Source organism: Salmo salar, chromosome ssa20 (genome assembly GCF_905237065.1).
Source record: "Salmo salar chromosome ssa20, Ssal_v3.1, whole genome shotgun sequence".
In the NCBI taxonomy this organism is placed as follows: Eukaryota; Metazoa; Chordata; class Actinopteri; order Salmoniformes; family Salmonidae; genus Salmo; species Salmo salar.
The window spans coordinates 56,439,299-56,451,808 of record NC_059461.1 but is presented as its reverse complement, the minus strand read 5'-3'; the positions used below and the strand labels follow the sequence as shown (position 1 = coordinate 56,451,808).

General features: G+C 43.5%; 1 protein-coding gene across 1 annotated transcript in view; it reads left to right on the top strand.

Annotated features, from left to right (window-relative positions):
- rasa2 (RAS p21 protein activator 2) overlaps window positions 1-12,510 on the top strand; it is a 51,571-nt gene that overhangs the window by 1,964 nt on the left and 37,097 nt on the right. The window contains exons 2-5 of the mRNA XM_014162395.2: window positions 3,335-3,458; window positions 7,218-7,321; window positions 7,416-7,510; window positions 10,643-10,719. Of these exons, the coding sequence (XP_014017870.1) occupies window positions 3,335-3,458; window positions 7,218-7,321; window positions 7,416-7,510; window positions 10,643-10,719 (400 nt within the window). The remainder of the gene's footprint in view (window positions 1-3,334; window positions 3,459-7,217; window positions 7,322-7,415; window positions 7,511-10,642; window positions 10,720-12,510) is intronic.

Here is a 12,510-nt window from a genome sequence, read left to right as displayed (position 1 = left end):
GTGTGCATTTAAACATAATAAATGAATGCATTATGCACTTGCGCGCACACAAGTCGGCTGCAAAACAAATGGCAGTTTCACTAACATGCATTGATTAGCACCCAGGAAACGAGAGAAATTGAGGAACTACCCTTGGCAAGAAAATCAGTTTGCCATCTTACGAAACCTTTTTTCCTCTTGGGGTTTCTCTTTATGTCTTATCGAAAAAGTGTCAATGGAAGTTGTAGTCTATTCAGTACAAACAGAGAAGTTTGTATTAGCGTGATGTTTGCTCTTTGACCTCTTGCCTCTGTGTTTCCATGGCAACAAGTACTTTTTCTTGTGAGGATGGCATGGAGGAGGATGGAGTTAGCGAGGGCTTGAACTCTCCTGCAGGTCAGGCTCAACGGGGCTTAGTGGCAGCTCAGGGCTCTGCTGTAGGTTTTCACAGCCCTTTTCTGGGATTAGACCTATATTAATAGCCCTTTTAAAGAGTCTGATCCCCGACTCTGGCTTTTCTCCATTCAAGTTTGTTCACACTTAAGTATCCCAGTCAACCACTACACAGTGAATAATCTTGTGGTTCACAACGTCACACATTGAACTCAAGGCTAATATTGTTTTGATTTAGTCATTGATGTGTGAAACTATTAAAACATGAACCTGGTGACGCGCCATATAGCAGATGTAGACAGACAGAGCTCCATTGCAGGTAGTGGGGTGCAGTCCTTCTTATGGTGCAGTAGTATAATCTAGAGGTCGACTAATCGGCCGTTTTTTTTGTTTCTTTTTTTTAAAACTTATTTTTTATTTTTTTATTTGTAATAATGACATTTACAACAATACTGAATGAACACTTATTTTAACTTAATATAATACATCAATAAAATCCATTTAGCCTCAAATAAATAATGAAACATGTTCAATTTGGTTTAAATAATGCAAAAACAAAGTGTTGGAGAAGAAAGTAAAAGTGCAATATGTGCCATATAAGAAAGCTAACGTTTAAGTTCCTTGCTCAGAACATGAGAACATATGAAAGCTGGTGGTTCCTTTTAACATGAGTCTTCAATATTCCCAGGTAAGAGGTTTTAGGTTGTAGTTATTATAGGAATTATAGGACAATTTCTCACTATACGATTTGTATTTCATATACCTTTGACTATTGAATGTTCTTATAGGCACTTTAGTATTTCCAGTGTAACAGTATAGCTTCCTTCCCTCTCCTTGCTCCTACCTGGGCTCGAACCAGGAACACATTGACAACAGCCACCCTCAAAGCAGCGTTACCCATGCAGAGCAAGGGGAACAACTACTCCAAGTCTCAGAGCGAGTGACGTTTGAAACGCTATTAGCGCGCACCCCGCTAACTAGCTAGCCATTTCACATCGGTTACCCCAGCCTAATCTCGGGAGTTGATAGGCTTGAAGTCATAAACAGCACAATGCTTGAAGCATTGCGAAGAGCTGCTGGCAAAACACACGAAAGTGCTGTTTGAATGAATGCTTACGAGCCTGCTGGTGCCTACCACCGCTCAGTCAGACTGCTCTATCAAATATCAAATCATAGACTTAATTATCATATAATAAACACACAGAAATACGAGCCTTAGGTCATTAAAATGGTTGAATCCGGAAACTATCATCTCGAAAACAAAACGTTTATTCTTTCAGTAAAATACGGAACCGTTTCGTATTTAATCTAACGGGTGGCATCCCTAAGTCTAAATATTCCTGTTACATTGCACAGCCTTCAATGTTATGTCATAATTACGTAAAATTCTGGCAAATTAGTTCGCAACAAGCCAGGCGGCACAAACTGTTGCATATACCCTGACTCTGCATGCAATGAACGCAAGAGAAGTGACACAATTTCACCTAGTTAATATTGCCTGCTAACCTGGATTTCTTTCAGCTAAATATGCAGGTTTAAAAATATATACTTCTGTGTATTGATTTTAAGAAAGGCATTGATGTTTATGGTTAGGTACAGTCGTGCAACGATTGTGCTTTTTTCGCAAATGCGCTTTTGTTAAATCATCCCCCGTTTGGCGAAGTCGGCTGTCTTTGTTAGGAAGAAATAGTCTTCACAGTTCGCAACGAGCCAGGCGGCCCAAACTGCTGCATATACCCTGACTCTGTTGCAAGAGAAGTGACACATTTTCCCTAGTTAAAAGAAATTCATGTTAGCAGGCAATATTAACTAAATATGCAGGTTTAAAAATATATACTTGTGTATTGATTTTTAAGAAAGACATTGTTTTTCACGAATGCGCACCGCATCGATTATATGCAATGCAGGACAGGCTAGATAAACTAGTAATATCATCCACCATGTGTAGTTAACTAGTGATTATGATTGATTGATTGGTTGATTGTTTTTTTTAAGATAAGTTTAATGCTAGCTAGCAACTTACCTTGGCTTCTTACTGCATTCGCATAACAGGCGTGCTCCTCGTGGAGTGCAATGTAAAGCAGGTGGTTAGAGCGTTGGACTAGTTAACCGTGAGGTTGCAAGATTGAATCCCTGAGCTGACAAGTTAAAAATCTGTCGTTCTGCCCCTGAACAACGCAGTTAACCCACCGTTTCTAGGCCGTCATTGAAAATAAGAATGTGTTCTGAACTGACTTGCCTAGTTAAATAAAGGTGTATTAAAAAAAAATGTAAATGTAAAAACAAATTTTGCGTCCAAATAGGTGTCCAAAAATACCGATTTCCGGATGTTATGAAAACTTTAAATCAGCCCTAATTAATCGGCCATTCCGATTAATCGGTCGACCTCTAGTATATACATTTTAGTGGGTATTCGTTGCTGTGCTGTTGATCCAGGTGCAAGCAGTTTACCTGGCTGGACATTTCTGAGGTGTTTCACATTTGTGAATCAGCGCTCCAGGAGCATGATGGGAGGAAGTTGATGCGCTGTTCTCAGTATCCTGGCTAAATGCATCAATGAAATGACTAGGCCCCCTACATGCCACTTCATGAAGTTGTCAAAATTAAAATAATTCTTCAAAGAAGGCCTAACTGAACACACTTCAGTTGAAACAAATTATCTTTAGGGTGTTTTTTATTATTTAAATCAGGGCTGTTCAATGTCAGTCCTGGAGGGACAAAAACACTTCTGTTTTTCATCCTCTCCTTTTAACAATGAACTACCAGGTAGAAATAAAATCCAGAAGTGTTTAGGCCCTCCAGGACCGGAATTGAACAGCGCTGATTTAAATGTTTACATTGGTATTATCAACCATAGTAACAGCAGGTCGATGGAAAAGAGACCTTGGCAATTATTTGACTGAAGTCTATTTTCCACGTTAGCACCAACTGCCTCTCTGACCCTCCCCTCCATATCCTGCAGGTGAAGGCAAGAACCTGGGTCCGTGTTCGGGGCCCAACCGACAGCGGGACCTCTGCACCTTCTGCACCATCAGCCTGGACCAGGAGGAGGTATTCCGGACCAAGGTGTTTGACAAGAGCCTCAGGTAACAACATTTTTTTTATAGTAGTATTATTATAATGATATTATATAATCTATGCCATTTAGCAGATGCTTTTATCCAAAGCGACACAGCCCTGCGCATACATTTTACGAATGGGTGGCCCCGGGTTTAAATCCACAACTCTGGTGTTGCTAGCACAATGCTATACCAACTAAGCCACAATCTCCCTCCATCATCATCCTCAGACTAAAGGTAGTCACTATCTGGACATGCTACAAAGGTCTGAACTCGGAAGTATGACTTTCTCTCATAAAATATGATTTTAACCACTAACGATAGGCCTAGTCCTAAATAAAGAATACACCATTCATATAGTCACAATAATCTAGCCAATTCTGTTCTTTGTAGCATGGGCATCTAGTGATCACCTTACAAAAGGGCACATGTAGGCTACCTTCATATGTTCAAAAGTACCTCACAGCACTGCCTGCAAGAACAGCGCAGTGAAGACATTGCTTTCGTCATGTTAGCCTAGCCTATATTGCCATGGTGATATCATATGATGTGTAACATCCTCTTCCTGCAGGGCCCAGATCTTTTTTCATTGATAATTTTGTGTCAATGTCATCGGGCAGGGTAATAACAGTATAATTTCCTTACCATCACCTAATGTTGAAATGTGTTCTTCACGATCGATGTGGAGGTGTCATGTAACACCATTGAAAACGTAACCCTTTAGCCTTAATGTTTATTGTAACCTGGAGACGACCAGGGCTGCCTCCCCAACTAGATACGCTTCTCGAGTCCAGGAAGAACAGAAGGACACCCAGCCGAGTTGGCTGTTTGTGTGCGTTGGGCATAGTGTCAGTTGGGCAACACCAGACGAGGACAGTGTTAGCTAGGCTAAATCCTCTACGAAGAGAGCAGCCATATTTGATTTGAAACGAACTATGCTGCTTACAAGCTCCCCATTCAGAGCTGTCTGGGGGAGATGGACACGGGTAGAACCTAATGTTTCTGGTTCCAGTCTCGCTCATCTCACTGTAAACACGGTGCTCGTCTTCTCTAGGTATTTCACAACGCACAGCAGTTTTTTTTTCTTTTCGTTTTTTTTTCTCCACTGTCGCAAACCCGCCGTTCAAAGGGCTCCTTTTAGTTTCTAAGGAAGTGTATCCTCCCTCTCTCTACCTCTCTATCTCTCTACCTCTCTACCTCTCTCTCTTCCTCTCTACCTCTCTCTCTCTCTCTCTCTCTCTCTCTCTCTACCTCTCTCTCTCTCTCTCTCTCTCTACCTCTCTCTCTCTCTCTACCTCTCTCTCTCTCTCTACCTCTCTCTCTCTCTCTCTACCTCTCCCTCTCTCTCTCTCTCTACCCCTCCCTCTCTCTACCTCTCCCTCTCTCTCTCTCTCTACCTCTCTCTCTATCTCTCTACCTCTCTACCTCTCTACCTCTCTCTCTTCCTCTCTACCTCTCTCTCTCTCTCTACCTCTCCCTCTCTCTCTCTCTCTCTCTACCTCTCTCTCTCTCTACCTCTCCCTCTCTCTCTCTACCTCTCCCTCTCTCTCTCTACCTCTCCCTCTCTCTCTCTCTCTACCTCTCTCTCTCTACCTCTCTCTCTCTCTCTCTCTCTCTCTACCTCTCTCTCTCTACCTCTCTATCTCTCTCTCTCTACCTCTCTCTCTCTCTCTCTCTCTCTCTCTCTCTATCTCTCTCTCTACCTCTCCCTCTCTCTCTCTCTACCTCTCCCTCTCTCTCTCTCTACCTCTCCCTCTCTCTCTCTCTCTATCTACCTCTCCCTCTCTCTATCTCTCTCTCTCTCTCTCTCTCTCGCTCTCTCACTCTCTACCTATCTCTGCATATGCATGGTCTTCCATATGGCTATAAGACTTGAAGAATCTCTCTCTGCAGAATCCCACGGTTGTTGCCTCCCGCAACTGTCACGTTGCACAAAGTTGTCATATGTGAAAACAATTGCAGTGGAGCAGCTATACCAGTACCATATTACTCTCTACTTATGGGGTGGTCCAAGGACAATGCCATTCAAACTATATCGAACCTTCAAAATACAGAAAGTGGCACAGTATGATGCATTTTGAATCTGTGAGAACTGTGACAATTTTAGCATTTTGATTGCTGACATGCAAAACATTTGGGACTGAATCAACAGTGGACTAATGAAGCAAATGCCAGAAGATTTTGAGTGAAATTTTTCTTTAACGTTAGGATGTGTTTTGTTGAATCTAGGGCGTATTCATTACGCCGATTCTGTTGCAAAATGTTTCTTAAACGGAAGCGAACTGGGCGAAACGGGGAGGGACCTACCTGAATTTGTCCAATAGAAACTCTTGTTTTCTTTGCCAAACGCAAGTGTTTGGACTAATGCTTAAACCCGTTTTCTGTCTGAGAGGGAAGGAACGGGACAACGAAAGGTGTGTGTGTGTGTGTGTGTGTGTGTGTGTGTGTGTGTGTGTGTGTGTGTGTGTGTGTGTGTGTGTGTGTGTGATCGAAAGAGGAGGTACTGTGTGTGTGGAGGCAACAAGTGCGTAAATCCATGTGATTATGTGCACTGGAGGATGCGTGGGCGTCTGCAGCCTGTTGCCAAACCCTCACTGCGGAAGTGACAGGGAAGGCATTTCACCAACCGTGCATGCAGTATTGCATAGAAGCTAGCCTTACTTGAACACAGCTTTTGTGAACAGATCATAATGTTATTAGCACTGTTTGACTTTATTAAGATAATGGAACAAATGTCTGTCAGTTGTCCTGTTTTCGTACAGGTCTGTCATACACCTGCTAGCCACGCTTAAACCTGCTTAGCTTCTACTGTTTTGAGAAGGCTGCAGAATGGTGTAGCTAACAGCCATTCTGGCTTCTTTACATAAATTATGCCTCATACCAGAGTAACTACCAAAGTAACAATTTAGCATAATAACCATGTAACAGGCTAGTAACTATGTGCAGTTATGGTACATTACCATAATTGTATTTTCTTGGAAAATATTAATAACAGTGACAAGTATTTAACTTTCTGTTAGGCTCAGAAGGGCTCTTTCTCAATTGTCTAAAAACATCTGTCCTCGCCACCTCCTTCATTGCACTGATCTGAAAGAACTGACCAGGTGAAGCCAGCCAAATGATGCGCTTTCCCCATATTGCTTTCACCTAGCAACTATTTCCAAGTGATGGGGAGGAGATGAAAATATAATAGATTTTTAAGGAAATGAGATTGGGCTCAGGACTGCGAGCGAGACACTTAACCCAATGGAAGAAAAAAAAATGTACAAGGTTTAAGCTGCACAAGCTCCTTTTCAAAACATTCTCTCCTGTCGGCACATGTGTAGTAATGAACACAAATGACCCTGGTCATAGCTGTATGGTACTTCTGCTTGGCACCCTCTCTGCCTGCTCTTCCACTTGTATGCTGGTCAGTCAGTCCTAGGAGGCCTGGCCACCACAGAGCTAGGCTATATTTAGCACCAGCTGTTTAATGATTGCTGATGTAGGGCGGTCTATGGATAAGGCCTTGGTTTGTGTTGTCGTCGGTGTGTTGTCTTCTGGCCCTTGAAATAGTAGCCTGGTCCCAGATCTGTTTGTCTTGCCAACTTCTTGTCACATAAGTTGTTTGGCCTCAAAAACAGTTCTGGGATCAGGCTAATCAGTCATAAACATTTCCCAATGAAAAGCCAACCAAGTTTTCAGTAAATGTTCCCTTTCCACAGAGGTCAGCCTGTTCTCTGAACGTAGCCTAAAGATGGCATTTTGCTCTTCACTTCAACGACTTCCTGTGTGGTTGTTTTCCAGCCCTTTCTACGGTGAGGACTTCTACTTTGAGATCCCACGACCATTTCAGTGTTTGTCCTTCTACGTATTCGCCAAGGGTGTTTTTCAAAGGGACCTGCCTGTCGGTGAGTAGGAACTGACACACACACAGTTACACTATGCTTTCAGCTAGAGGATTTCCAAGTATGTTGACATCTGTCTGTCCATGTGTGGTTTCAGGGAAAGTGTCCATCCGGAAGGAGGAACTGTGTAAATTCAGTGGGAAGGAGCACTGGTTCGGCCTGCAGCCCGTGGACCCTAACTCTGAAGTCCAGGTGGGTGTCAGTCAGACAGTGTTCAGACATCTTTATGTGTACCCAGTTGGTCTGGGGGGAAAGGTTCACCTTCAAGTCATTGTGCTAGTTCCTATATGCGGTCATTTAGCCAACATAAGGCTGTCCAATGGTATTGATTCTAGTTGGTCACCAGTCAGACATTTGGCTTGGTCCAACTGTGTAACTGCAGCAGACACCTCCACCTCACATCCTGTTGTTGTATTCTCTCTAAGCTGAGAGGCTTGGCAACTGGGCTGATCCACAGGGGCTCTAGATCAATTGATAAAAAAATCTCTTCTCACCTTCATCTACACTGATTGGAAGAGACTTGACAGGTGAAAACAATATGGTGGAAGCTCATTGGTTGGCTTCCACCTGGTCAGTTCTTTCAGATCAGTGATGAGGCGAGGAGAGGATGTACTTTTTCGAAAATTGAGAAGGAACCAGGAGCTCTGCTGTTTCTGATGGCAGGACTTCTGGCTCAAAGGAAGGAGAAAGCCTGGGGGAATAAAGAGGACTTCTGACTCAAAGGAAGGAGAAAGCCTGGGGGAAAAAAGAGGACTTCTGGCTCAAAGGAAGGAGAAAGACTGGGGGACAAAAAGAGGACTTCTGGCTCAAAGGAAGGAGAAAGACTGGGGGACAAAAAGAGGACTTCTGGCTCAAAGGAAGGAGAAAGACTGGGGGACAAAAAGAGGACCTCTGGCTCAAAGGAAGGAGAAAGACTGGGGGACAAAAAGAGGACTTCTGGCTCAAAGGAAGGAGAAAGACTGGGGGACAAAAAGAGGACTTCTGGCTCAAAGGAAGGAGAAAGACTGGGGGACAAAAAGAGGACTTCTGGCTCAAAGGAAGGAGAAAGACTGGGGGACAAAAAGAGGACTTCTGCTCTCCAAGGTGTATTCAATTTCTGGTTTTCTTACACTCAAATTGACGCAATACGAGGCTATCTTTAAGCGTCTGCCCTCGCTGAAAAGCTACTGTGAGATGCCTCTCGGTTACATAATGGTGCCATTAACCTGGTGGTGAGTGTTTTTTGTTCTTGAGTGATGAGCAGAGTTGAGGACATTGAAATCTGGCGGAGAACGGGCTGAAATAACCCTGTGTTCTACTGCCACAGCATCCTGAACTGACCTAAGCCCGCAGACATGTTACCCAATCACTGTAGGCTGTGTAGGACAGTTCCATTTAACCCTATTTCACTCTACAGTTGTAGCATTTCATGTTTAGCGGTGCCCTAGTCTGGGCTATTCTGAGGAGTGATTTGCTACAGTGACTCACTCTGAAGATGACCAGGGCTGCCTCCCCAACTAGAGACACAGCTTGAGTCCAGGAAGAACAGAAGGACACCGAGCCGAGTTGGCTGTGTGTGTTTGTGGGCATAGTGTCAATTGGGCAACACCAGACGAGGACAGTGTTAGCTAGGCTAAATCCTCTACGAAGAGAGCAGCCATATTTGATTTGAAACAATCTATTTTGCTTAAAAGCTCCCCATTCAGAGCATTGTGTGGGGGAGATGGACACGGGTAGAACCTAATGTTTCTGGTTCCAGTCTCGCTCATCTCACTGTAAACACGGTGCTTGTCTTCTCTAGGTATTTCACAACGCACAGCAGTTTTTTTTCTTCTCTCCACTGTCGCAAACCCGCCGTTCAAAGGGCCCTTTTTTAGTGTCTAAGGAAGTGTATCCTCCCACGCTCTCTCTTTCCCCCATCTGCCTCTCTCCCTCTCTCTTTGCAGATGCATGGCCTTTCATATGGCTTAAAGACTTGTAGAATCTTTTTCTCTCTCGCTGCAGAATCCCAAGGTTGTTGCCTCCCGTCGCTGTCATGTTGCACAAAGTTGTCATATGTGAAAACAATTGTAGCGGAATTGCCCATGTCTAGGCTATTCTGAGGAGTGTTTTCTACAGTGACTCACCCCGAAGTAGGTGTTCCAAGTCTTGTTACATCAGTGATGGACTGCAGTCTGTGTGCTTGTGTTTTCTCTGAAAAAGGGGTTGAAATTGATGCAGAGACTGTGAGTGCAGTTGGCAATAGGCTGAGAAGAACAGGGTGAGTTAGAAGTGGTTGCTTCTGTACGGTTGTTGATGGTACAGATTGGAGTATGTTGAAGTTGCCCTTTCAGAAGTGCTTAAGGTTAGGGCTTGGGGAGGATAATCTGTTCCTATATCTGTGCCAAGTGGATACTTGTACATGGACCTGATAGTACAATACATGCCATGTTTTGAAAGGTGAGTGGCAGTGAGCTGGGTCGCTTACATTAGGGCACGCAATAGAAAATGCTTTGCAGCAGAACATTATAGAGTGCTTCTTAGTCCAGGTAGTTCGTCCCTGTTTCAGTCCATTTTCCTTCGTTCGGTGTCTAATGAACACGTACCTAGGGACATTAACTCAGCCCAGCAGGCATGCCAGAGTAGTTCTCACCATGTCGACCAAGGCTTATCTTCCATTAGCAACAACATAAGTGACAACAATCACTATCTGAGCTCAACTCATGCTGTATTGCGGAGGGGAGAGGGAGTGCGTGCATTAGTTTTGTGTTTTTCTGCCTCCCTCTAACACTTCTGAAGGCAATGCAGCAGCCTTCACCACATCCGACCCGATAAAGACTGAGCGTTGGTTCACATGACAGCTAGCTGTGGCTTATCACACTCCCTAATGCACACACAGCCACTACAAACCTGAAGCCACCATAGAGAAAGACTGGGGAGGTTAGAGGAGTCAGCCAAGTACCTCACTCATATCCACCACTTTAGAATGAACGTTTAACTCATTCATAGAGTTGGCTGCACTATGAATGTAACCTAACCTCTAAAAGTCAATTATAAACGTATGTTCAGAGAGTACACCTTTGAGCCATGCCTCTTTTGTACTACCCCTTGTTACAGCAGCCATGGCTCATTTAGAATGTCTTGTGACTAGATTAATATAATAGCTGAATTTGACTCATTTGATAACTTTGACTTACTGTGCTCTGCCTGTACTTCTCCCTCTGTGAGTAAATGAATGAGACAGATCAGACATTTGAATAGGATCTGGCATGTACCACCAATGTTGATAGGAGAAATACTGAGGTAAATCCTGTTGACTTTCACTATGCTCTGATGTCATGTGACGTCTCCTCTCTCTCTGCCCAGGGAAAGGTCCACCTGGAGATGCGTCTGAATGAACTGATCATAGAGAACGGCTCCATGTGCCAGCAGCTACTGGTCCGGTGAGTATACTGATCCAGGGTCAGATTGTTTTCTTCCCCTTAATGGGTAAGGTTAGGGTGGGGGGGGTGTAGTATAATCTGATCCTAGATCTGTCGTTAGGGGCACCTGTTACCTTAAGAAGCATTGGAGGTCTTTAACACAATTACATTAACATGTGGATTTTCTCTATGCAGTCTTATTTGCTGTTGATAAGCTTTTGTTTGTGGCTGGGCTAGATCGGCCAACACCATTAATCCTCCCAGTCAGGCATCAACAGGCTCTAAGGAGCCAGAGCCCAGAGACACAACCATGGTTTACCCTCTCTTCAGTTCCCCTTACCGCAGCTGTTTTCTCCTACTCGCAAATTCACCTCCGCTGTGTTCATTTTCAACATCGCTCCCTCCACACACACACACACACACACACACACACACACACACACACACACGCATAGCTCTCACAAACAACTGGTCTCCTCTGTTGGCGTTTGACTGTGCATCCATACTGTAGTGCTGTCCCTGAGCACTCCCTTTGGCATTGCATGTGTGTTTGTGCATTTCCAAGAGATCGTCATCTCTAGGGTTTTGTGTGCTTGCATTGTGTGTGTGTGTGTGTGTGTGTGTGTGTGTGTGTGTGTGTGTGTGTGTGTGTGTGTGTGTGTGTGTGTGTGTGTGTGTGTGTGTGTGTGTGTGTGTGTGTGTGTGTGTTAGTCAGTGGATGTTGTTGTTGCTAGGCTTCACTCATTCAAACCAGGGCAAGCAGGTTAATGAGGAGGAAGTGATGGCATCTCGACAGGAAACTGCTGTAGCAATGCTCCCACCGCTGTGGTCGCTGCAGCTGGTGTCTCAGAACTGCCGCGCTGCCGTCGTCGGTGTGTCACCACTACCTGCTCACTGTTACTGTCTCCTCCACCATGACCCGTCACTGTGGGAGGATTAGGGTAGTAAACTACCGGTAATTTACCAAAGCTACCAGAATCTTTGGTAGTTTTGGTAATTAATAAAAAATACATGGCAATCTATGGTAACTTTGGTTATATATATAATTTTTTATTTTCTGGGTAATTTATACTTGAATAACTTTTTTTAAAAGTATTTATAGTATTCATAATATACACTGAGGGTGCTAAATATTAAGAACACCTGCTCTTTCCATGACAGATTGACCAGGTGAATCCAGGTGAATGCTTTTTTTAAATCTACTTCAATTGGTGTAGATGAAGGGGAGGAGACGAGTTAAAGAAGGATTTTTAAGCCTTGAGACAATTGAGACATGGATTGTGTTCTATTCAGGGGGTGAATGGGCAATAAACATTTTTTTAAGGTCCTTTGAATCAGTCGAGGCTGCTGAGGGGCTCCTAATAATGGTTGGAACGGCACGAATGGCATCAATATTAGGAAGGTGTTCTTAATGTTTTGTCCAATCAGTGTACATGTCCCATGAGTTTCTAGTGGATAGACCATATGTTTCAAGAGAGAATGGCCTAATTAATGAAGGGTGCATCTAATCAACAATGGGACTATTTTCAATGAACTCTGCAACTCTTTCAGCTGTTCACTTTTTTCACAACTGCCACCAGTTTGACGGCAAAATATTGACTAAACAAATACATATTGACATGATAAGGATATTTCATGCTGAAACCCTCATTAAACACCAATGCTATTAAAGGTTATGTTTTATTTAGGATTGTTTTACAGGTTTGTTTTTCTTTTTTTTAATGGTGCCTAGACAAACCATGCCTACACTTCCTGCCTATCTCTTCTCTGAGAGTTAACAAATGAATAACAAAATCAGCCGATTCATTCACA